The sequence below is a fragment of the Ptiloglossa arizonensis genome, chromosome 12, assembly GCF_051014685.1.
Source record: "Ptiloglossa arizonensis isolate GNS036 chromosome 12, iyPtiAriz1_principal, whole genome shotgun sequence".
NCBI lineage: Eukaryota > Metazoa > Arthropoda > Insecta > Hymenoptera > Colletidae > Ptiloglossa > Ptiloglossa arizonensis.
In genome coordinates this window covers 8,849,276-8,874,875 of record NC_135059.1, presented here as the reverse complement: position 1 = coordinate 8,874,875, position 25,600 = coordinate 8,849,276, and the positions used below count along the sequence as shown (strand labels likewise).

The window sequence follows — 25,600 nt, the reverse complement described above, 5'->3', positions numbered from 1 at the left end:
GATTTTTTTAGCGTGTATAAATATTTGATTAAATTATACATTCTCCATTTTGAAAAACGAAATGACTTTTCGAAAAATAAATATATCGGCGGGGCGTTACACTTTGCTTCTTTATATGAGAAAATTTTCTTTTTTGTTTTCGGTACGGTTTCAATATTTTTCTTTTTTATTTTCGGTAGAGTTTCAATACCAACTTTCATTTTCTTTTATCTTTAGTTGCATACAGTTTCTTTTGGCTACCATTTATCATTTTACTCGTCATTGTGAACCATAGATACGACGAATTGAGACACAATTAACGAGTTTCGATACTGACAAGGGAACACCGCGAACCGTCACTCCCGGATTTGAATGAAACTTTGTAGGTTTATAGAGTGATCCAAGACAAGAATAACGGTATGCTTCATTCGTGCCCAATCGCCCTTTAAGGGTGTGAAAACAACCCTCGAAGTCAAATCGGCGTTTCCACTTTTTCGCGTATATCTTTTAAAATACATGAAATACAAAAAAATGTTTTAGGTAAAAGTTTAATGGTACAATGAGCGCTATAAATTTACATTAAGAAAATTTTAAAACAAGTTTTTTTTCTTAAAAAGAAAATTTTTTTTTACGTTATTTCAAAGAATTTCTACATTTTGATAATAACTAAAAATATTACTTGTTTTATTCTGAATTCAACCATGTATACTAATTTTACTATACACCACCGACTTATGCAGATACACGACGAAACGTACACCGTGCGCGCGATTCCGCGCTAAAAACACACAGTAAATTACATATTCAGATATCTTGTTTTCGTTGCATTTCCTAATATATGACGATAACAAATACAATAACATATTCAAAGTTATTAAAATGTATTAAATTTCATAACTGTACTTGTTTTGTATGAGATATATTTAATCTATATATTTTATATTAATGAGATATAAAAAAAAAAATTGAGTTTCAAGAATGCTATCGCGTTCCCCCGATGGTCCTGCGTTTTCAACCGTGTAATCAATTATTGGTAATTTTGCATGGCTGTTTGTGATGTTATTAATCTCATATCTTATGCTCTGTAAATACGAGATAGTGTGATTCACGGAAAACGCATGTCATCCGACAGTTCTTTGTATTAATTGTTAAGATATTCTTTTTCTTATCTTCCTGTTTCCTTATAAATACCTAGTCTTCGTCACTGGAATTCATTGTCAGTATCACTGGTACTCTTTCAACTGCATGTAGCATTAGTTATCGATAAAATGGTGTACATAAATCCGGCAAACGTAATTAATTTACTGGTAACGGCTCTACATATATCCAGTAAACCACCGTCTCCTGTTAATCATAGGGAAATCGAACTATCAGAAATTATACATACTATGATACTTGATAGTATGAACGAAGTTTCATTTACAACCGACTATGTTACGACCCTGGAATACGAAGATCTAGCGCGGCCTCAAGAATGTGAGTTTGTTGAAGAGGGTAATATCGAGGAAAACGTTAGTAGCAATGAATTTGATGAGAGGTGTGTCTCGGGTGAAAGTGGTAACGTAGACCTCAATTATAAATCTCGAGCTGTTGAATTTTGGAGAAGCGGTGAAAAAACGCGCAGGACTCTCGACAGTGTACAACATAAATTTAGAAAAGTTAAATCAGTTAAACAACTGTATCAATGGGAAGAAACATTGGCGAGAGGTGGTACACGCAGAGAGAAGATATTATCAATAGTGAAGTATGTACTGGACAAATTTCAGGCTGCTATGAATCAGGGCTCCTTTGTGCATGACATGGATATAAAGCAATGGGCGCTAGAAGCAAAGGAGGACGTCGACCTTCCTACATTTAAAGCTGGCCATACCTGGATCATGAATTTCAAAAAAGCGCACAATATCGTTTCAAGAAAGGTTACAAAATTCATCAGTCGTTCCACACAACGGGACAAGCAACAATTACAATTGACATCCACCGACTTCGTAAACCGGGTAAAACCATACATTGCTATGTACAATCCAAATAACGTTTACAACGCTGATGAGAGTGGATTTAATTTGGAAATTCATTCTGGTCGTACGTTATCGTACCGTGGTAGAAAGACCATAGAAGCATCCGTGCAGTCAGTATCCTCAACTACACATAGTTATACGATTCTCCCTACCATTTCCGCGAGCGGTCATTTACTGTCACCCCTATTTATGGTGTTAAAAGAAACTAGTGGGGAATTTGGACCCAGGGTAGAAGAAAGCTTATTTAGACCGGCTAATGTGTGTAACCGGAAGTCCCCTGGAACCGGAAGTCCCCTGGTACCGGAATTCCTCAACTTCCGGTTGGAGCCGGAAGTCCCCTGGTACCGGAAGTCCCCTGGTACCGGAAGTCCTCAACTTCCGGTTGGAACCGGAAGTCCCCTGGTACCGGAAGTCCTCAACTTCCGGTTGGAACCGGAAGTCACCTGGAACCGGAAGTCCTCAACTTCCGGTTGGAACCGGAAGTCCCCTGGTACCGGAAGTCACCTGGAACCGGAAGTCCCCTGGTACCGGAAGTCCTCAACTTCCGGTTGGAACCGGAAGTCCCCTGGAACCGGAAGTCCCCTGGTACCGGAAGTCCTCAACTTCCGGTTGGAACCGGAAGTCCCCTGGAACCGGAAGTCCTCAACTTCCGGTTGTAACCGGAAGTCCCCTGGAACCGGAAGTCCCCTGGTACCGGAAGTCCTCAACTTCCGGTTGGAACCGGAAGTCCCCTGGTACCGGAAGTCTTCCGGCTGGTACCGGAAGTCCTCAACTTCCGGTTGGAACCGGAAGTCCCCTGGTACCGGAAGTCCTCAACTTCCGGTTGGAACCGGAAGTCCCCTGGAACCGGAAGTCCCCTGGTACCGGAAGTCCCCTGGTACCGGAAGTCCTCAACTTCCGGTTGGAACCGGAAGTCCCCTGGTACCGGAAGTCCCCTGGAACCGGAAGTCCTCAACTTCCGGTTGGAACCGGAAGTCCCCTGGTACCGGAAGTCACATGGTACCGGAAGTCCTCAACTTCCGGTTGGAACCGGAAGTCCCCTGGTACCGGAAGTCACCTGGTACCGGAAGTCCTCAACTTCCGGTTGGAACCGGAAGTCCCCTGGAACCGGAAGTCCCCTGGTACCGGAAGTCCTCAACTTCCGGTTGGAACCGGAAGTCCCCGGGTACCGGAAGTCTTTCGGATGGTACCGGAAGTCCTCAACTTCCGGTTGGAACCGGAAGTCCCCTGGTACCGGAAGTCCTCAACTTCCGGTTGGAACCGGAAGTCACCTGGTACCGGAAGTCCTCAACTTCCGGTTGGAACCGGAAGTCCCCTGGTACCGGAAGTCACCTGGAACCGGAAGTCCTCAACTTCCGGTTGGAACCGGAAGTCCCCTGGTACCGGAAGTCACCTGGAACCGGAAGTCCCCTGGTACCGGAAGTCCTCAACTTCCGGTTGGAACCGGAAGTCCCCTGGTACCGGAAGTCCTCAACTTCCGGTTGGAACCGGAAGTCCCCTGGTACCGGAAGTCCTCAACTTCCGGTTGGAACCGGAAGTCCCCTGGTACCGGAAGTCCCCTGGTACCGGAAGTCCTCAACTTCCGGTTGGAACCGGAAGTCCCCTGGTACCGGAAGTCCCCTGGTACCGGAAGTCCCCTGGTACCGGAAGTCCTCAACTTCCGGTTGGAACCGGAAGTCCCCTGGTACCGGAAGTCCCCTGGTACCGGAAGTCCTCAACTTCCGGTTGGAACCGGAAGTCCCCTGGTACCGGAAGTCCTCAACTTCCGGTTGGAACCGGAAGTCCCCTGGTACCGGAAGTCCTCAACTTCCGGTTGGAACCGGAAGTCCCCTGGTACCGGAAGTCCTCAACTTCCGGTTGGAACCGGAAGTCCCCTGGTACCGGAAGTCCTCAACTTCCGGTTGGAACCGGAAGTCCCCTGGTACCGGAAGTCCTCAACTTCCGGTTGGAACCGGAAGTCCCCTGGAACCGGAAGTCCCCTGGAACCGGAAGTCCTCAACTTCCGGTTGGAACCGGAAGTCCCCTGGTACCGGAAGTCCTCAACTTCCGGTTGGAACCGGAAGTCCCCTGGTACCGGAAGTCCCCTGGAACCGGAAGTCCTCAACTTCCGGTTGGAACCGGAAGTCCCCTGGTACCGGAAGTCACCTGGAACCGGAAGTCCCCTGGTACCGGAAGTCCTCAACTTCCGGTTGGAACCGGAAGTCCCCTGGTACCGGAAGTCCTCAACTTCCGGTTGGAACCGGAAGTCCCCTGGTACCGGAAGTCCCCTGGTACCGGAAGTCCTCAACTTCCGGTTGGAACCGGAAGTCCCCTGGTACCGGAAGTCCCCTGGTACCGGAAGTCCTCAACTTCCGGTTGGAACCGGAAGTCCCCTGGTACCGGAAGTCCTCAACTTCCGGTTGGAACCGGAAGTCCTCAACTTCCGGTTGGAACCGGAAGTCCCCTGGTACCGGAAGTCACCTGGTACCGGAAGTCCTCAACTTCCGGTTGGAACCGGAAGTCCCCTGGTACCGGAAGTCCCCTGGTACCGGAAGTCCCCTGGTACCGGAAGTCCTCAACTTCCGGTTGGAACCGGAAGTCCCCTGGTACCGGAAGTCCTCAACTTCCGGTTGGAACCGGAAGTCCCCTGGTACCGGAAGTCCTCAACTTCCGGTTGGAACCGGAAGTCCCCTGGTACCGGAAGTCCTCAACTTCCGGTTGGAACCGGAAGTCCCCTGGTACCGGAAGTCCTCAACTTCCGGTTGGAACCGGAAGTCCCCTGGTACCGGAAGTCCTCAACTTCCGGTTGGAGCCGGAAGTCCCCTGGTACCGGAAGTCCCCTGGTACCGGAAGTCCCCTGGTACCGGAAGTCCTCAACTTCCGGTTGGAACCGGAAGTCCCCTGGTACCGGAAGTCCTCAACTTCCTGGAACCGGAAGTCCCCTGGAACCGGAAGTCCCCTGGTACCGGAAGTCCCCTGGTACCGGAAGTCCTCAACTTCCGGTTGGAACCGGAAGTCCCCTGGTACCGGAAGTCCCCTGGTACCGGAAGTCCTCAACTTCCGGTTGGAACCGGAAGTCACCTGGAACCGGAAGTCCTCAACTTCCGGTTGGAACCGGAAGTCCCCTGGTACCGGAAGTCCCCTGGAACCGGAAGTCCCCTGGTACCGGAAGTCCCCTGGTACCGGAAGTCCCCTGGTACCGGAAGTCCCCTGGTACCGGAAGTCCTCAACTTCCGGTTGGAACCGGAAGTCCCCTGGTACCGGAAGTCCTCAACTTCCGGTTGGAACCGGAAGTCCCCTGGTACCGGAAGTCCTCAACTTCCGGTTGGAACCGGAAGTCCCCTGGTACCGGAAGTCCTCAACTTCCGGTTGGAACCGGAAGTCCCCTGGTACCGGAAGTCCTCAACTTCCGGTTGGAACCGGAAGTCCCCTGGTACCGGAAGTCCCCTGGTACCGGAAGTCCTCAACTTCCGGTTGGAACCGGAAGTCCCCTGGTACCGGAAGTCCTCAACTTCCGGTTGGAACCGGAAGTCCCCTGGTACCGGAAGTCCTCAACTTCCGGTTGGAACCGGAAGTCCCCTGGTACCGGAAGTCCCCTGGTACCGGAAGTCCTCAGCTTCCGGTTGGTACCGGAAGTCCCCTGGAACCGGAAGTCCTCAACTTCCGGTTGGAACCGGAAGTCCCCTGGTACCGGAAGCCCTCAACTTCCGGTTGGAACCGGAAGTCCCCTGGTACCGGAAGTCCCCTGGAACCGGAAGTCCTCAACTTCCGGTTGGAACCGGAAGTCCCCTGGTACCGGAAGTCACCTGGAACCGGAAGTCCCCTGGTACCGGAAGTCCTCAACTTCCGGTTGGAACCGGAAGTCCCCTGGTACCGGAAGTCCTCAACTTCCGGTTGGAACCGGAAGTCCCCTGGTACCGGAAGTCCCCTGGTACCGGAAGTCCTCAACTTCCGGTTGGAACCGGAAGTCCCCTGGTACCGGAAGTCCCCTGGTACCGGAAGTCCCCTGGTACCGGAAGTCCTCAACTTCCGGTTGGAACCGGAAGTCCCCTGGTACCGGAAGTCCTCAACTTCCGGTTGGAACCGGAAGTCCCCTGGAACCGGAAGTCCTCAACTTCCGGTTGGAACCGGAAGTCCCCTGGTACCGGAAGTCACCTGGAACCGGAAGTCCCCTGGTACCGGAAGTCCTCAACTTCCGGTTGGAACCGGAAGTCCCCTGGTACCGGAAGTCCTCAACTTCCGGTTGGAACCGGAAGTCCCCTGGTACCGGAAGTCCCCTGGTACCGGAAGTCCTCAACTTCCGGTTGGAACCGGAAGTCCCCTGGTACCGGAAGTCCCCTGGTACCGGAAGTCCTCAACTTCCGGTTGGAACCGGAAGTCCCCTGGTACCGGAAGTCCTCAACTTCCGGTTGGAACCGGAAGTCCTCAACTTCCGGTTGGAACCGGAAGTCCCCTGGTACCGGAAGTCACCTGGTACCGGAAGTCCTCAACTTCCGGTTGGAACCGGAAGTCCCCTGGTACCGGAAGTCCCCTGGTACCGGAAGTCCCCTGGTACCGGAAGTCCTCAACTTCCGGTTGGAACCGGAAGTCCCCTGGTACCGGAAGTCCCCTGGTACCGGAAGTCCTCAACTTCCGGTTGGAACCGGAAGTCCCCTGGTACCGGAAGTCCCCTGGTACCGGAAGTCCTCAACTTCCGGTTGGAACCGGAAGTCCCCTGGTACCGGAAGTCCTCAACTTCCGGGTGGAACCGGAAGTCACCTGGAACCGGAAGTCCTCAACTTCCGGTTGGAACCGGAAGTCCCCTGGAACCGGAAGTCCCCTGGTACCGGAAGTCCCCTGGAACCGGAAGTCCCCTGGTACCGGAAGTCCTCAACTTCCGGTTGGAACCGGAAGTCCCCTGGTACCGGAAGTCCCCTGGAACCGGAAGTCCCCTGGTACCGGAAGTCCTCAACTTCCGGTTGGAACCGGAAGTCCCCTGGTACCGGAAGTCCTCAACTTCCGGTTGGAACCGGAAGTCCCCTGGTACCGGAAGTCCTCAACTTCCGGTTGGAACCGGAAGTCCCCTGGTACCGGAAGTCCCCTGGTACCGGAAGTCCTCAACTTCCGGTTGGAACCGGAAGTCCCCTGGTACCGGAAGTCCCCTGGTACCGGAAGTCCCCTGGTACCGGAAGTCCTCAACTTCCGGTTGGAACCGGAAGTCCCCTGGAACCGGAAGTCCCCTGGTACCGGAAGTCCTCAACTTCCGGTTGGAACCGGAAGTCCCCTGGAACCGGAAGTCCCCTGGTACCGGAAGTCCTCAACTTCCGGTTGGAACCGGAAGTCCCCTGGTACCGGAAGTCACCTGGAACCGGAAGTCCCCTGGTACCGGAAGTCCTCAACTTCCGGTTGGAACCGGAAGTCCCCTGGTACCGGAAGTCCTCAACTTCCGGTTGGAACCGGAAGTCCCCTGGTACCGGAAGTCCTCAACTTCCGGTTGGAACCGGAAGTCCCCTGGTACCGGAAGTCCCCTGGTACCGGAAGTCCCCTGGTACCGGAAGTCCCCTGGTACCGGAAGTCCTCAACTTCCGGTTGGAACCGGAAGTCCCCTGGTACCGGAAGTCCTCAACTTCCGGTTGGAACCGGAAGTCCTCAACTTCCGGTTGGAACCGGAAGTCCCCTGGTACCGGAAGTCACCTGGTACCGGAAGTCCTCAACTTCCGGTTGGAACCGGAAGTCCCCTGGTACCGGAAGTCCCCTGGTACCGGAAGTCCTCAACTTCCGGTTGGAACCGGAAGTCCCCTGGTACCGGAAGTCCCCTGGTACCGGAAGTCCCCTGGTACCGGAAGTCCCCTGGTACCGGAAGTCCCCTGGTACCGGAAGTCCTCAACTTCCGGTTGGAACCGGAAGTCCCCTGGTACCGGAAGTCCTCAACTTCCGGTTGGAACCGGAAGTCCTCAACTTCCGGTTGGAACCGGAAGTCCCCTGGTACCGGAAGTCACCTGGTACCGGAAGTCCTCAACTTCCGGTTGGAACCGGAAGTCCCCTGGTACCGGAAGTCCCCTGGTACCGGAAGTCCTCAACTTCCGGTTGGAACCGGAAGTCCCCTGGTACCGGAAGTCCCCTGGTACCGGAAGTCCTCAACTTCCGGTTGGAACCGGAAGTCCCCTGGTACCGGAAGTCCTCAACTTCCGGTTGGAACCGGAAGTCCCCTGGTACCGGAAGTCCCCTGGTACCGGAAGTCCTCAACTTCCGGTTGGAACCGGAAGTCACCTGGAACCGGAAGTCCTCAACTTCCGGTTGGAACCGGAAGTCCCCTGGAACCGGAAGTCCCCTGGTACCGGAAGTCCCCTGGAACCGGAAGTCCCCTGGTACCGGAAGTCCTCAACTTCCGGTTGGAACCGGAAGTCCCCTGGTACCGGAAGTCCCCTGGAACCGGAAGTCCTCAACTTCCGGTTGGAACCGGAAGTCCCCTGGTACCGGAAGTCACCTGGAACCGGAAGTCCCCTGGTACCGGAAGTCCTCAACTTCCGGTTGGAACCGGAAGTCCCCTGGTACCGGAAGTCCTCAACTTCCGGTTGGAACCGGAAGTCCCCTGGTACCGGAAGTCCCCTGGTACCGGAAGTCCCCTGGTACCGGAAGTCCTCAACTTCCGGTTGGAACCGGAAGTCCCCTGGTACCGGAAGTCCTCAACTTCCGGTTGGAACCGGAAGTCCTCAACTTCCGGTTGGAACCGGAAGTCCCCTGGTACCGGAAGTCCCCTGGTACCGGAAGTCCTCAACTTCCGGTTGGAACCGGAAGTCCCCTGGTACCGGAAGTCCCCTGGAACCGGAAGTCCCCTGGTACCGGAAGTCCTCAACTTCCGGTTGGAACCGGAAGTCCCCTGGTACCGGAAGTCCTCAACTTCCGGTTGGAACCGGAAGTCCCCTGGTACCGGAAGTCCTCAACTTCCGGTTGGAACCGGAAGTCCCCTGGTACCGGAAGTCCTCAACTTCCGGTTGGAACCGGAAGTCCCCTGGTACCGGAAGTCCTCAACTTCCGGTTGGAACCGGAAGTCCCCTGGTACCGGAAGTCCCCTGGTACCGGAAGTCCCCTGGTACCGGAAGTCACCTGGTACCGGAAGTCCTCAACTTCCGGTTGGAACCGGAAGTCCCCTGGTACCGGAAGTCCCCTGGTACCGGAAGTCCTCAACTTCCGGTTGGAACCGGAAGTCCCCTGGTACCGGAAGTCCCCTGGTACCGGAAGTCCTCAACTTCCGGTTGGAACCGGAAGTCCCCTGGTACCGGAAGTCCCCTGGTACCGGAAGTCCCCTGGTACCGGAAGTCCTCAACTTCCGGTTGGAACCGGAAGTCCCCTGGTACCGGAAGTCCCCTGGTACCGGAAGTCCCCTGGTACCGGAAGTCCTCAACTTCCGGTTGGTACCGGAAGTCCCCTGGTACCGGAAGTCCTCAACTTCCGGTTGGAACCGGAAGTCACCTGGAACCGGAAGTCCTCAACTTCCGGTTGGAACCGGAAGTCCCCTGGAACCGGAAGTCCCCTGGTACCGGAAGTCCTCAACTTCCGGTTGGAACCGGAAGTCCCCTGGTACCGGAAGTCCTCAACTTCCGGTTGGAACCGGAAGTCCCCTGGTACCGGAAGTCCCCTGGTACCGGAAGTCCCCTGGTACCGGAAGTCCTCAACTTCCGGTTGGAACCGGAAGTCCCCTGGTACCGGAAGTCCCCTGGTACCGGAAGTCCCCTGGTACCGGAAGTCCTCAACTTCCGGTTGGAACCGGAAGTCCCCTGGTACCGGAAGTCCTCAACTTCCGGTTGGAACCGGAAGTCCCCTGGTACCGGAAGTCCCCTGGTACCGGAAGTCCTCAACTTCCGGTTGGAACCGGAAGTCACCTGGTACCGGAAGTCCCCTGGTACCGGAAGTCCTCAACTTCCGGTTGGAACCGGAAGTCCCCTGGTACCGGAAGTCCTCAACTTCCGGTTGGAACCGGAAGTCCCCTGGTACCGGAAGTCCCCTGGTACCGGAAGTCCCCTGGTACCGGAAGTCCCCCGGTACCGGAAGTCCTCAACTTCCGGTTGGAACCGGAAGTCCCCTGGTACCGGAAGTCCTCAACTTCCGGTTGGAACCGGAAGTCCCCTGGTACCGGAAGTCCCCTGGTACCGGAAGTCCTCAACTTCCGGTTGGAACCGGAAGTCCCCTGGTACCGGAAGTCCTCAACTTCCGGTTGGAACCGGAAGTCCCCTGGTACCGGAAGTCACCTGGTACCGGAAGTCCTCAACTTCCGGTTGGAACCGGAAGTCCCCTGGTACCGGAAGTCCCCTGGTACCAGAAGTCCCCTAGTACCGGAAGTCCTCAACTTCCGGTTGGAACCGGAAGTCCCCTGGTACCGGAAGTCCCCTGGTACCGGAAGTCCCCAACTTCCGGTTGGAACCGGAAGTCCCCTGGTACCGGAAGTCCTCAACTTCCTGGAACCGGAAGTCCCCTGGAACCGGAAGTCCCCTGGTACCGGAAGTCCCCTGGTACCGGAAGTCCTCAACTTCCGGTTGGAACCGGAAGTCCCCTGGTACCGGAAGTCCCCTGGTACCGGAAGTCCTCAACTTCCGGTTGGAACCGGAAGTCACCTGGAACCGGAAGTCCTCAACTTCCGGTTGGAACCGGAAGTCCCCTGGAACCGGAAGTCCCCTGGTACCGGAAGTCCCCTGGAACCGGAAGTCCCCTGGTACCGGAAGTCCTCAACTTCCGGTTGGAACCGGAAGTCCCCTGGTACCGGAAGTCCTCAACTTCCGGTTGGAACCGGAAGTCCCCTGGTACCGGAAGTCCCCTGGTACCGGAAGTCCCCTGGTACCGGAAGTCCTCAACTTCCGGTTGGAACCGGAAGTCCCCTGGTACCGGAAGTCCCCTGGTACCGGAAGTCCTCAACTTCCGGTTGGAACCGGAAGTCCCCTGGTACCGGAAGTCCCCTGGTACCGGAAGTCCTCAACTTCCGGTTGGAACCGGAAGTCCCCTGGTACCGGAAGTCCTCAACTTCCGGTTGGAACCGGAAGTCCCCTGGTACCGGAAGTCCTCAACTTCCGGTTGGAACCGGAAGTCACCTGGAACCGGAAGTCCCCTGGAACCGGAAGTCCCCTGGTACCGGAAGTCCTCAACTTCCGGTTGGAACCGGAAGTCCCCTGGTACCGGAAGTCCTCAACTTCCGGTTGGAACCGGAAGTCCCCTGGAACCGGAAGTCCTCAACTTCCGGTTGGAACCGGAAGTCCCCTGGTACCGGAAGTCCCCTGGTACCGGAAGTCCTCAACTTCCGGTTGGAACCGGAAGTCCCCTGGAACCGGAAGTCCCCTGGTACCGGAAGTCCTCAACTTCCGGTTGGAACCGGAAGTCCCCGGGTAGCGGAAGTCTTCCGGATGGTACCGGAAGTCCTCAACTTCCGGTTGGAACCGGAAGTCCCCTGGTACCGGAAGTCCTCAACTTCCGGTTGGAACCGGAAGTCACCTGGTACCGGAAGTCCTCAACTTCCGGTTGGAACCGGAAGTCCCCTGGAACCGGAAGTCCCCTGGTACCGGAAGTCCTCAACTTCCGGTTGGAACCGGAAGTCACCTGGAACCGGAAGTCCCCTGGAACCGGAAGTCCCCTGGTACCGGAAGTCCTCAACTTCCGGTTGGAACCGGAAGTCCCCTGGTACCGGAAGTCCTCAACTTCCGGTTGGAACCGGAAGTCCCCTGGTACCGGAAGTCCTCAACTTCCGGTTGGAACCGGAAGTCCTCAACTTCCGGTTGGAACCGGAAGTCCCCTGGTACCGGAAGTCCCCTGGTACCGGAAGTCCTCAACTTCCGGTTGGAACCGGAAGTCCCCTGGTACCGGAAGTCCCCTGGTACCGGAAGTCCCCTGGTACCGGAAGTCCCCTGGTACCGGAAGTCCCCTGGTACCGGAAGTCCTCAACTTCCGGTTGGAACCGGAAGTCCCCTGGTACCGGAAGTCCTCAACTTCCGGTTGGAACCGGAAGTCCCCTGGTACCGGAAGTCCTCAACTTCCGGTTGGAACCGGAAGTCCCCTGGTACCGGAAGTCCCCTGGTACCGGAAGTCCCCTGGTACCGGAAGTCCTCAACTTCCGGTTGGAACCGGAAGTCCCCTGGTACCGGAAGTCCCCTGGTACCGGAAGTCCCCTGGTACCGGAAGTCCCCTGGAACCGGAAGTCCCCTGGTACCGGAAGTCCTCAACTTCCGGTTGGAACCGGAAGTCCCCTGGTACCGGAAGTCCTCAACTTCCGGTTGGAACCGGAAGTCCCCTGGAACCGGAAGTCCTCAACTTCCGGTTGGAACCGGAAGTCCCCTGGTACCGGAAGTCCCCTGGTACCGGAAGTCCTCAACTTCCGGTTGGAACCGGAAGTCCCCTGGAACCGGAAGTCCCCTGGTACCGGAAGTCCTCAACTTCCGGTTGGAACCGGAAGTCCCCGGGTAGCGGAAGTCTTCCGGATGGTACCGGAAGTCCTCAACTTCCGGTTGGAACCGGAAGTCCCCTGGTACCGGAAGTCCTCAACTTCCGGTTGGAACCGGAAGTCACCTGGTACCGGAAGTCCTCAACTTCCGGTTGGAACCGGAAGTCCCCTGGAACCGGAAGTCCCCTGGTACCGGAAGTCCTCAACTTCCGGTTGGAACCGGAAGTCACCTGGAACCGGAAGTCCCCTGGAACCGGAAGTCCCCTGGTACCGGAAGTCCTCAACTTCCGGTTGGAACCGGAAGTCCCCTGGTACCGGAAGTCCTCAACTTCCGGTTGGAACCGGAAGTCCCCTGGTACCGGAAGTCCTCAACTTCCGGTTGGAACCGGAAGTCCCCTGGTACCGGAAGTCCCCTGGTACCGGAAGTCCTCAACTTCCGGTTGGAACCGGAAGTCCCCTGGTACCGGAAGTCCTCAACTTCCGGTTGGAACCGGAAGTCACCTGGAACCGGAAGTCCCCTGGTACCGGAAGTCCTCAACTTCCGGTTGGAACCGGAAGTCCCCTGGTACCGGAAGTCCTCAACTTCCGGTTGGAACCGGAAGTCCCCTGGTACCGGAAGTCCCCTGGTACCGGAAGTCCCCTGGTACCGGAAGTCCCCTGGTACCGGAAGTCCCCTGGTACCGGAAGTCCCCTGGTACCGGAAGTCCTCAACTTCCGGTTGGAACCGGAAGTCCCCTGGTACCGGAAGTCCTCAACTTCCGGTTGGAACCGGAAGTCCCCTGGTACCGGAAGTCCTCAACTTCCGGTTGGAACCGGAAGTCCCCTGGTACCGGAAGTCCCCTGGTACCGGAAGTCCTCAACTTCCGGTTGGAACCGGAAGTCCCCTGGTACCGGAAGTCCCCTGGTACCGGAAGTCCCCTGGTACCGGAAGTCCTCAACTTCCGGTTGGAACCGGAAGTCCCCTGGTACCGGAAGTCCTCACCTTCCGGTTGGAACCGGAAGTCCCCTGGTACCGGAAGTCCTCAACTTCCGGTTGGAACCGGAAGTCACCTGGAACCGGAAGTCCCCTGGTACCGGAAGTCCTCAACTTCCGGTTGGAACCGGAAGTCCCCTGGTACCGGAAGTCCTCAACTTCCGGTTGGAACCGGAAGTCCCCTGGTACCGGAAGTCCCCTGGTACCGGAAGTCCTCAACTTCCGGTTGGAACCGGAAGTCCCCTGGTACCGGAAGTCCTCAACTTCCGGTTGGTACCGGAAGTCCCCTGGTACCGGAAGTCCCCTGGTACCGGAAGTCCTCAACTTCCGGTTGGAACCGGAAGTCCCCTGGTACCGGAAGTCCCCTGGTACCGGAAGTCCCCTGGTACCGGAAGTCCCCCGGTACCGGAAGTCCTCAACTTCCGGTTGGAACCGGAAGTCCCCTGGTACCGGAAGTCCTCAACTTCCTGGAACCGGAAGTCCCCTGGAACCGGAAGTCCCCTGGTACCGGAAGTCCCCTGGTACCGGAAGTCCTCAACTTCCGGTTGGAACCGGAAGTCACCTGGAACCGGAAGTCCTCAACTTCCGGTTGGAACCGGAAGTCCCCTGGAACCGGAAGTCCCCTGGTACCGGAAGTCCCCTGGAACCGGAAGTCCCCTGGTACCGGAAGTCCTCAACTTCCGGTTGGAACCGGAAGTCCCCTGGTACCGGAAGTCCTCAACTTCCGGTTGGAACCGGAAGTCCCCTGGTACCGGAAGTCCCCTGGTACCGGAAGTCCCCTGGTACCGGAAGTCCTCAACTTCCGGTTGGAACCGGAAGTCCCCTGGTACCGGAAGTCCCCTGGTACCGGAAGTCCTCAACTTCCGGTTGGAACCGGAAGTCCCCTGGTACCGGAAGTCCCCTGGTACCGGAAGTCCTCAACTTCCGGTTGGAACCGGAAGTCCCCTGGTACCGGAAGTCCTCAACTTCCGGTTGGAACCGGAAGTCCCCTGGTACCGGAAGTCCTCAACTTCCGGTTGGAACCGGAAGTCACCTGGAACCGGAAGTCCCCTGGAACCGGAAGTCCCCTGGTACCGGAAGTCCTCAACTTCCGGTTGGAACCGGAAGTCCCCTGGTACCGGAAGTCCTCAACTTCCGGTTGGAACCGGAAGTCCCCTGGAACCGGAAGTCCTCAACTTCCGGTTGGAACCGGAAGTCCCCTGGTACCGGAAGTCCTCAACTTCCGGTTGGAACCGGAAGTCCCCTGGAACCGGAAGTCCCCTGGTACCGGAAGTCCTCAACTTCCGGTTGGAACCGGAAGTCCCCTGGTACCGGAAGTCCTCAACTTCCGGTTGGAACCGGAAGTCCCCTGGTACCGGAAGTCCCCTGGTACCGGAAGTCCTCAACTTCCGGTTGGAACCGGAAGTCCCCTGGTACCGGAAGTCCCCTGGTACCGGAAGTCCCCTGGTACCGGAAGTCCCCTGGTACCGGAAGTCCCCTGGTACCGGAAGTCCCCTGGTACCGGAAGTCCTCAACTTCCGGTTGGAACCGGAAGTCCCCTGGTACCGGAAGTCCTCAACTTCCGGTTGGAACCGGAAGTCCCCTGGTACCGGAAGTCCTCAACTTCCGGTTGGAACCGGAAGTCCCCTGGTACCGGAAGTCCCCTGGTACCGGAAGTCCCCTGGTACCGGAAGTCCTCAACTTCCGGTTGGAACCGGAAGTCCCCTGGTACCGGAAGTCCCCTGGTACCGGAAGTCCCCTGGTACCGGAAGTCCCCTGGAACCGGAAGTCCCCTGGTACCGGAAGTCCTCAACTTCCGGTTGGAACCGGAAGTCCCCTGGTACCGGAAGTCCTCAACTTCCGGTTGGAACCGGAAGTCCCCTGGAACCGGAAGTCCTCAACTTCCGGTTGGAACCGGAAGTCCCCTGGTACCGGAAGTCCCCTGGTACCGGAAGTCCTCAACTTCCGGTTGGAACCGGAAGTCCCCTGGAACCGGAAGTCCCCTGGTACCGGAAGTCCTCAACTTCCGGTTGGAACCGGAAGTCCCCGGGTAGCGGAAGTCTTCCGGATGGTACCGGAAGTCCTCAACTTCCGGTTGGAACCGGAAGTCCCCTGGTACCGGAAGTCCTCAACTTCCGGTTGGAACCGGAAGTCACCTGGTACCGGAAGTCCTCAACTTCCGGTTGGAACCGGAAGTCCCCTGGAACCGGAAGTCCCCTGGTACCGGAAGTCCTCAACTTCCGGTTGGAACCGGAAGTCACCTGGAACCGGAAGTCCCCTGGAACCGGAAGTCCCCTGGTACCGGAAGTCCTCAACTTCCGGTTGGAACCGGAAGTCCCCTGGTACCGGAAGTCCTCAACTTCCGGTTGGAACCGGAAGTCCCCTGGTACCGGAAGTCCTCAACTTCCGGTTGGAACCGGAAGTCCCCTGGTACCGGAAGTCCCCTGGTACCGGAAGTCCTCAACTTCCGGTTGGAACCGGAAGTCCCCTGGTACCGGAAGTCCTCAACTTCCGGTTGGAACCGGAAGTCACCTGGAACCGGAAGTCCCCTGGTACCGGAAGTCCTCAACTTCCGGTTGGAACCGGAAGTCCCCTGGTACCGGAAGTCCTCAACTTCCGGTTGGAACCGGAAGTCCCCTGGTACCGGAAGTCCCCTGGTACCGGAAGTCCCCTGGTACCGGAAGTCCCCTGGTACCGGAAGTCCCCTGGTACCGGAAGTCCCCTGGTACCGGAAGTCCTCAACTTCCGGTTGGAACCGGAAGTCCCCTGGTACCGGAAGTCCTCAACTTCCGGTTGGAACCGGAAGTCCCCTGGTACCGGAAGTCCTCAACTTCCGGTTGGAACCGGAAGTCCCCTGGTACCGGAAGTCCCCTGGTACCGGAAGTCCTCAACTTCCGGTTGGAACCGGAAGTCCCCTGGTACCGGAAGTCCCCTGGTACCGGAAGTCCCCTGGTACCGGAAGTCCTCAACTTCCGGTTGGAACCGGAAGTCCCCTGGTACCGGAAGTCCTCACCTTCCGGTTGGAACCGGAAGTCCCCTGGTACCGGAAGTCCTCAACTTCCGGTTGGAACCGGAAGTCACCTGGAACCGGAAGTCCCCTGGTACCGGAAGTCCTCAACTTCCGGTTGGAACCGGAAGTCCCCTGGTACCGGAAGTCCTCAACTTCCGGTTGGAACCGGAAGTCCCCTGGTACCGGAAGTCCCCTGGTACCGGAAGTCCCCTGGTACCGGAAGTCCCCTGGTACCGGAAGTCCCCTGGTACCGGAAGTCCCCTGGTACCGGAAGTCCCCTGGTACCGGAAGTCCCCTGGTACCGGAAGTCCTCAACTTCCGGTTGGAACCGGAAGTCCCCTGGTACCGGAAGTCCTCAACTTCCGGTTGGAACCGGAAGTCACCTGGAACCGGAAGTCCCCTGGTACCGGAAGTCCTCAACTTCCGGTTGGAACCGGAAGTCCCCTGGTACCGGAAGTCCCCTGGAACCGGAAGTCCCCTGGTACCGGAAGTCCCCTGGTACCGGAAGTCCTCAACTTCCGGTTGGAACCGGAAGTCCCCTGGTACCGGAAGTCCCCTGGTACCGGAAGTCCCCTGGTACCGGAAGTCCTCAACTTCCGGTTGGAACCGGAAGTCCCCTGGTACCGGAAGTCCCCTGGTACCGGAAGTCCGCAACTTCCGGTTGGTACCGGAAGTCCCCTGGAACCGGAAGTCCTCAACTTCCGGTTGGAACCGGAAGTCCCCTGGTACCGGAAGTCACCTGGAACCGGAAGTCCCCTGGTACCGGAAGTCCTCAACTTCCGGTTGGAACCGGAAGTCCCCTGGTACCGGAAGTCCCCTGGTACCGGAAGTCCTCAACTTCCGGTTGGAACCGGAAGTCCCCTGGAACCGGAAGTCCCCTGGTACCGGAAGTCCTCAACTTCCGGTTGGAACCGGAAGTCACCTGGAACCGGAAGTCACCTGGAACCGGAAGTCCCCTGGTACCGGAAGTCTTCCGGCTGGTACCGGAAGTCCTCAACTTCCGCTTCGAACCGGAAGTCACCTGGAACCGGAAGTCCCCTGGTACCGGAAGTCCTTAACTTCCGGTTGATACCGGAAGTCCCCTGGTACCAAAGTCCTCAACTTCCAGTTTGGTCCCGGACTTCCGCCTTGGTCCTCAACTTCCGATTTGGTCCTCCACTTCCGGTTTGGTCCTCCACTTCCAGTCTGGCCCTGACTTCCGGTTTAGCCTCCACTTCCATTCCCGGAAGGTGCGGACCGGAAGTTTACAATGTGGATTGTAAAGCGAACTTTGTAACGTGTAAAGTTGAAAAATGGTGAATCGAAACTTTAATTGATAGCATCCACGAATTCGGTAACGATTTTCTGTGATATTTTCCAGGCCGGTTGGCTGAACCAATACTGTTCGAGGAATTTGTTATTGTGGTATATAAATTTTATTATCTACTGTTTCAGCGGAACTCTCCATTTACAATACCATTTGTTTCCAAATTGTTTTGTATTCCAATACAATACAAAGAAATAGAAGTTAATGTGAGATCTTCGACTAATTTTGAGGGGGAAAATTTTTGTCACATCGTGTTTTAATGTTAGAAAATTTCGATCCTCGTGATCGTTCGCGGATTATATTTTTATAAACCGTTGAATTCATCTCCCTGTTAACCACAACGTCGTACATAAACAAACGTTGGTCTCGTTTAAAAATACATCAATGACCACGGATTGCGAGATGCATAGCTCAGCATTAAATGGTTAATCGTCGTCCACGCAGACGCGTTGAATGTTTAAATATATTTTCCGTAGCTTTTCATCGAACGATGAGAAAGTACACGGTAGAAGGTCAATTATCCGAAACAAATCCGTTAAATCCGTTCGAATAAGCGGTTTTACGGATAATCGGTCCGGAAGGATGAAATTTGCGAATATCTCGCAAAATAACCGGGAATAAAACAATTTTCAAATATACGGGATGCTTATTAGGTCAAAGAGTACGTAACGGTAAAGAAATGTATAAAATGATTTATAAAAAATCTTTGAACGGCAACAAGTTACGGACGTCTCTTGAAATAAACATCTGTAAAGCATTTGCGTGTTTCTTTTTATTTTTTTATTTGTTGCAATGCAATATCCAATGTTTAGATATAGCAGTCAAGTTGGTGTATCACCATGTGTTTATCATTTCGATTAGAAACCAAAATTTCTTGTCACGTATAATTTTACACGAGATTACTTTTATCTCTGCCTAACTATTTTTGAACATCGTTTGCGATTACAAGTTTTTTAATGTAAACATTGTTATATAAGTAATTTAAATATGTGATTCATTTTGTTATATAGGTAATTTAAATATAATACTGTATTTTGTTAAGTTCGTTAATTTTCTCTCAATACTGGTTAAATTATTAACCAGGAAGAACTATATGATCGCACGTAAAAGTATATCAAATGTGTTATCTAACAATAAAAATAATAAAGACGAATAATTATCACGCGATTTTAATTATCTTCTCCTAGTTACGACCATACGAAACATGGTCAAGATTTGTGTTTGTTCATTGATAAAAGTACATATATTTTTTATGTTCGTTGATAGGAATAGGCAAATTAATTTTCCAAGTGGATTTTAAAACGACTTGGCAAGAAAATTTAAAGACAAATACACGAATCATTGCCTTCGAAGCTCCAGATCTTAGCGACAATGGAAGATAATCTACGAATGTAAATAAATACGTTTAGCATCGCACGAGAGAAACGACGAGTCAAATGTTGATTTAATTTCTTGCATTATCGCGACGATGAACGCCAGACACGATTATTTCGTCGTTGCGATATATTGTTCGAATATAACAACGACAACGGAAGCATAAACGTACACACTTCAGAATAAGTTACAAATTTTGAATTAAATTTTCGAGTTCGCGATCGCGTTAGACCTTGTGCACAGTTTGGACCAATGTGATCCAAAACAAACTTTTGACGTTGAATAACTTCTTGACAAAATATTCGATTTACATGAACTTTACTGACTTTTGTCAGTATTATTCGGAGAGTATGACAGGCTAGGAGAAATGCATTTTAGTGTTATTTTGTACTAGATATCCATACTTGTTACTCTGGTAGCCTGATTTCACTTGTTTATGAAAATAATGGACGTGTACTTTTGGTTAGATATATTTCTTATTTTGATAACGAAACGAAAATGTATAATAACGTAAAATGGATATTTGGAGACAGATCAAAGTTAATATAATTATAATAGCGTGGAGGAAAGTCGAATATTGTATGTACTTACAATGCATAAAAATAATAAGTGAAAAACTTTTTATAAAATTGGACCAAAAACCAGAAATTATTATACATTATAATTCTACCTCCTTAGTTGAAATATACATACGTATTTTATCATATGCTCGATGTATCAGCTCTTTGTGCATACGAGAATACGAACAAAAACTAATAACGTTCAGTTGTTAAATTTTAATTATGATTCTTAGTATTAATAAAAGTATTATTCCGAATTAAATATTCATAATTAATTTTTTCTGTGAAAAATTTTACTTAATTAGCTCTTTTGTTTACGAGATTATTAATTTCGTATGTATATATATATATATATATATATGGACAAAAATAAATCCGAATTGGAATAACGTAAAATTATACAAATTATTTCTAAACGATTTAGGCCCAGATTTGATAAATTTTAGATTCAAAATAGAAAATGTGTGAATAAATCTTAATTTACGTTTATCATAATCTAAATTCCTACTTCTATTAGGAAGTCCAACTATATCCTTTAATATTAATAAAAGTATCATTTATACTTTATACGAGCATAATATGCATAAATAATACATAAATCGTTTTTCCATATTTGTCACAAACCACTTAGCGTGAACGGAGATCAAATTTAAATATGTTAATATTTTTCCAACATGGGTCCATTCGAACCGAACAGCTATAACAATTATTTCAACGGTGCACAAGGGTAAATATATATCACGCATCGTCGAATACATCGTGTCGATTGAAACACACTGCAGAGAAAGAAACAATTTTCCTTATAAAAAGAAGCGAAATAAACACAATTGAACTTCGAAATCCCAAAGAAACGACATCGAAATCGAATCGTCTCTGTTAAAATAATCAGACGATCCGTTTCACCGAATTTGAACAAATACAGTAGAACGTCGATTATTCAAATGATCGATTAACCGACACAGAATGAAACACATATTTAAATTACGTATATAACAAAATGAATCACATATTTAAATTACGTATTTAACAAAATGAAACACATATTTAAATTACGTATATAACAAAATGAAACACATATTTAAATTACCTGTACAACAAAATGAATCACATATTCAAATTACGTATATATCACAATGTTTACATTTAAAAACTTGTAATTACCAACGATATTCAAATAATATTACACCCCGAGGACGCATCTTTGTTCGAGAACCTCGAAAACTACCCTCGAATATCTATTGCTTCAAATTTTCCACATCCGTGGATCTCTGCAGTTGTCGATCCCTCTGGTAAGTTTCTCCCCCAATTCTGGCCATACGAAACTCCCTCGACTTTAAAAATTAAAAAAAGAAGAACGAAAAAAAAAAGAAAAGAAATTAATAATCCGCGGTAACGTCCCGTCCCGTTCGAAACGTCTTCGATCGTTGAAAACTCACCGATTCGTTTCGATTTTCACCGGTTGGCACTTATCTCGGTAACTCCGGCCCCTACTTAAGGGCGAATTTCCAACGAAGAGGAACGAGGACGACCGCGAGGATCGACGAACGCGGACAATATCGAGCAAATCCGCATCACCGTGATGATGAAAGAAGCGGAGAGGCGTCGAGGAAGGATTTTCGTCGATTTTGAATAAGGCCCTTTTAATGGAAATTTTACGAACGCGAGGATTCTAAAACCTTTCGTCGGTACGAGGAGTACGGTTCGCCGCGTCGTTTGCTTTGTCATCTTCGTTGAACGGGGTTGGACGAAGAAGGGGGAGGGGGACCGGGGCATTACCCTTCGAGGTCGCCTGGTACCTTGGCCCTTCTCGTACCTGAAAAGAGCGGTCCTCGTTGATCGAGCGACCGCGCGGAAGCGGATTCTCGCGCGTTGGAGGCCATACGCCGCGCGTATAGTCTCGTTCGGTGGTATCGATCGGCACTTTCGTCGGCGGTTATCGCGCAACTTAGCGGATTCTTTTTCAAGAGAGTTTCGAGGAGGGCGTGGGCGCGCGCGGGAACGACAGGAGAGAGAACCGGGGGCAGGGGGTGGGGGAGGGGGTAGGTGGTGGTGGCCGGGGTTGAAAATCGTGCCGGTTCGTCGAGCGGCGATATTGGTTCGCGTGTTAGCCATCGCCCTTCTCTCCCTTTTTTCTCTCTTTTCTCTCCTCTCCTCTCTTCTCTCTCTTTTTCTACTCTCTTCTTTGTCTCTCTGACTCGTTGGCGTTCCATACGATAACGCACATGCACTTTTCCTCTCTGCTTCGTTGCTGCCCCATAAGATGACACAAACTAGCTCTCTGTGCTTATTGGTGACTCGTACGATGACACTTTGTTTCCTTGGGGCTTCGTACAATGGCATACATACACACTTTGTCTGTCTCTTTTTCTCTGCTTCGTTGGTGCCTCACAAGATGACAGAAACTAGCTCTCTGTGTTTATTGGTGCCTCATATGATGACACTTTGTTTCTTTGGGGCTTCGTATAATGGCATGTACCCACATTTTCTCTCTCCTCTCTCTTTTTTTCTCTGCTTGGTTGGTGCCTCATAAGATGACACAAACTCTAGCTCTATGTGCTTATTGGTGCCTCATAAGATGACACAAACACTAGCTCTCTGTGCTTATTGGTGCCTCATAAGATGACACAAACTGTAGCTCTCTGTGTCTCATAGGATGACACTTTGTTTCCTTGGGGCTTCATACAATGGCACATACCCACACTTTCTCTCCTCTCTCTTTTTTTCTCTGCTTTATTGATACTTCATAAGATGGCACAAATTTTAGCTCTCTGTGTTTATTGGTGCCTCATACAATGACACTTGTTTCCTTGGGGCTTTATAACATGGCACATACACACACTTTCTCTCTTCTCTTTCTTGTTTACCCTGTTTCGTTGGTGCCTCATAAAATGACACAAACTCTAGCTATCTGTGCTTATTGGTGCCTCATACAATGACACTTTGTTTCCTTGGGGCTTCATACAATGGCACACACCCACACTTTCTCTCCTCTCTCTTTTTTTCTCTGCTTTGTTGATACCTCATAAGATGACACAAACTCTAGCTCTCTGTGTTTATTGGTGCTTCATACAATGACACTTGTTTCATTGGGGCTTTATACAATGGCACATACCCACACTTTCTCTATCTCCTCCACCCCTTCTCTGGCTCTCTGTCTCATTGATGTTCCATAAGATAACACATATACACTTTTCTCTGTTTTTTCTCTGCTTTGTTGGTACTCCATAAGAAGACACAAACTCTTGCCCTCTGTGCTCATTAATGCCTCATACAATGCCACTTTGTTTCCTTGAGACTTCATACTATGACACATACACACTCTTTCTCTCTCTCTCTCTCACTCATTCACTCACTCACTCACTCACTCAATCACTCACTCTCACTCATTCACACACACACACAACGCTGAATTTTTCTATTTCCGGGCAGACGCGATCGTGTCGCGGAATTCAGGCGAGTGCACGTTCGGGGCACAGTTGGCAGGAATGAAAATCGTCGCGCACGTATCCATGCCACGTGATCGGCTCCTCGAACAACCATTCGAAATTACATCGGACTTATCGGCGACCGTTTTCGAACCCCGGTGCCGGTGGTCGCGTGTGTATCGAATCGCGAACGCGTTGTTTCGTACATTTTCGTGGAATCGATTTTCACAAATCGTTTCGCGGGCACGTTTCAACGCGACACGATCCCGTGGTAACGATTCGTTTAGGGTTGTGGTAACGTTGTCACTCTCGAGAAGAAATTGCTCGAGAAAATATTCAGATCAGCGGTATTATTCTATAACCCGAGCACAATGTGAAACTTGATGGTTCGGTACTGACGCCAATGGTGGCGAGTGCGGACCACCATTGAACATTGGAGCGAATAATTATTAAATACACGAAACGAAATGACGCGATTCTTAATGTTAGTTTTCGTGAGATATTTAACCGTATTGTTCGTAACAATTGTTCTCGGAGAAAGATAATCGAAGATCGTCCACCGTTCAAGGATCCATATTTATTTCCACGACATGTTCTTTGGTTACTGGTAACGTTTTTTCTGTGTTAATAAAAATGTAAATATTAGATACACCTAATAACTGAACGATCTGATAACAATCTTAGGAAATTGAGATGGTATGTAACTGCACGGTCTGATAAAGTTTGTAGTTTTATTTTTGCTCCATTTTTTTTGCATAAGAGTAATAGATTCTTCTGGAGGATAAGAATAATTAATTTTTGAATTGCATACTAACCGAGATGAAAATCGTGGCCCAGATTTGCGTTATTTTCCGTACAGAAACTGTGATAAAATCTATACGCTTTTTAACTTTTTTCTATTCGGTTTTAATTTTTTATCTTTTTTATTTTCACCGTATCTATCCCCGGTGGTCGATATCGAATGCGTTAATACCATTGCTGTTCAACGAATATAACCGCCACTCTGTACAGTCGGATTCGAGATTCCGAATTTAGGGCAATTATGAGAATTAAATTGAATAATTTACGAAAAAGCACCATCGTGCAAAAAGTACTCGAATGGCAACAGTCTGTAGATTTGTCATAAACAAATGGTGAAAAACTTTTTCTGGCTGAAGGTGGACAATTTTCGTAATCGAGTAAAATTTTTGTAACAATTATCACGAAGTGTAACAAAGTTCCTTTGATAGTTTCAGGTTTTCTCTCATTAATTTTGAAATTTTTAAAACCACAATATTACGTGTCGGTCACAGTTTCGGGCAAAGTCGTAAAATAGAGAGACTGATCTGCGAATTCTGAAAAGAAAAGAAAATTTATAAAGATATTTATCATTCGATACCTTAGAACGATTAATGCAAAATGTAAAAATACCGTGGAATGTAACAATTGCGAAAGGTAAATAATTTCAAAAGAATAGAGTCAAATCGTCAAATTTTCACTTTGATATTTCGTTTCAATGTTCGATATTACTAGAGTTACGCCACTGTGGTCCGATGCGACGTTGCCGCGACACACTGCGAGGTAAAAGTTACTAGATCCGCGACCATTAGCGATTCGTTTCGTTTATTAGAGTCGTTTATTAGAGTCCATACTTCAGGTGGTAAATTCACGCACTGAAACGAGTAGAAAATGTCCTGTGAACCTAAATGTACCTTCCACGTACCTTAGTTTTCGAATTACGTACAAAATATGCCGTTCGTTCTCCATTTTGATTTCCGGACCGTTTGAAATCTATCGTACATACAATGGTAGCCAAAATACACTCTCGTGTACTGTACGGATTTGAGAAATTGATCTCTGGAAGAAATTAAAAATTGAGAAAAGAAATCTTACTTTTTCTCGACACCGAATATTTGTTTTCGAATTTGAGAAATTGAACTCTGGAAGAAATTAAAAATTGAGAAAAGAAATCTTATTTTTTCTCGACACCGAATATTTTCTTTGGATTTGAGAAATTGACCTCTGGAAGAAATTAAAAATTGAGAAAAAAAATCTTTTCTTTTCTCCACACTGAATATTTTCTTCGATAACTCGAAAATCAAAATACATACACTCGCACGACGTTCTTTTACTCATCGTAGTGCATAGACTCACTTCCTGAAGTACGTACACGTATTTTTAAACCACTTGTATTTAATTTGCGCGGTTGATAACATTCAATAAGACGTTCGATCCCGTACATTGTTTGTTCTCGAACGGTGGTTATCTCTCGAGAATCGGAATCTATAATTTCGAACGATACGGTACGAGGGTAGTGTACAGTGCAATACAAATTGTTTATCGCACGCGACCCCGTAAACTTGGATTCTCGAACAATTGTACACCTCGTGTGGTTAGACGGTGGATCGTTGGTACAATTATTCGTAGTTGCCGCGGGCCAATTTCCAAGACTCCCAGGACAATACACACCAATGATAACATCGAGAACAACCGTTCGTGCATGTCATCTTCTCCACGAATACGCAGTGGATCGAAAAAGTATCCCTAAATAAATAATCTCCGATTACTTTATACACAAAGTCATCTGGACCACAGGTTCTAAGAACTCGTGGTGTTTAT

At 50.8% G+C, this 25,600-nt stretch overlaps 2 protein-coding genes across 5 annotated transcripts in view; one reads left to right on the top strand and one right to left on the bottom strand.

Moving 5' to 3' along the window:
* The window catches only part of Dtn (transmembrane protein 132C dtn), a 259,469-nt gene that overhangs the window by 23,059 nt on the left and 210,810 nt on the right, over positions 1-25,600 (bottom strand). The gene's annotated exons all lie outside the window — the stretch shown is intronic.
* Positions 945-19,183, top strand: LOC143153404 (uncharacterized). Its single transcript, XM_076324525.1, has 9 exons — positions 945-2,291; positions 17,355-17,632; positions 17,698-17,701; positions 17,772-17,849; positions 17,910-17,973; positions 18,297-18,392; positions 18,654-18,746; positions 18,831-18,932; positions 19,053-19,183. The coding sequence occupies exons 1-9, from the start codon at positions 1,248-1,250 to the stop codon at positions 19,181-19,183; spliced, it is 1,890 nt and encodes a 629-aa protein (XP_076180640.1). The 5' UTR covers positions 945-1,247.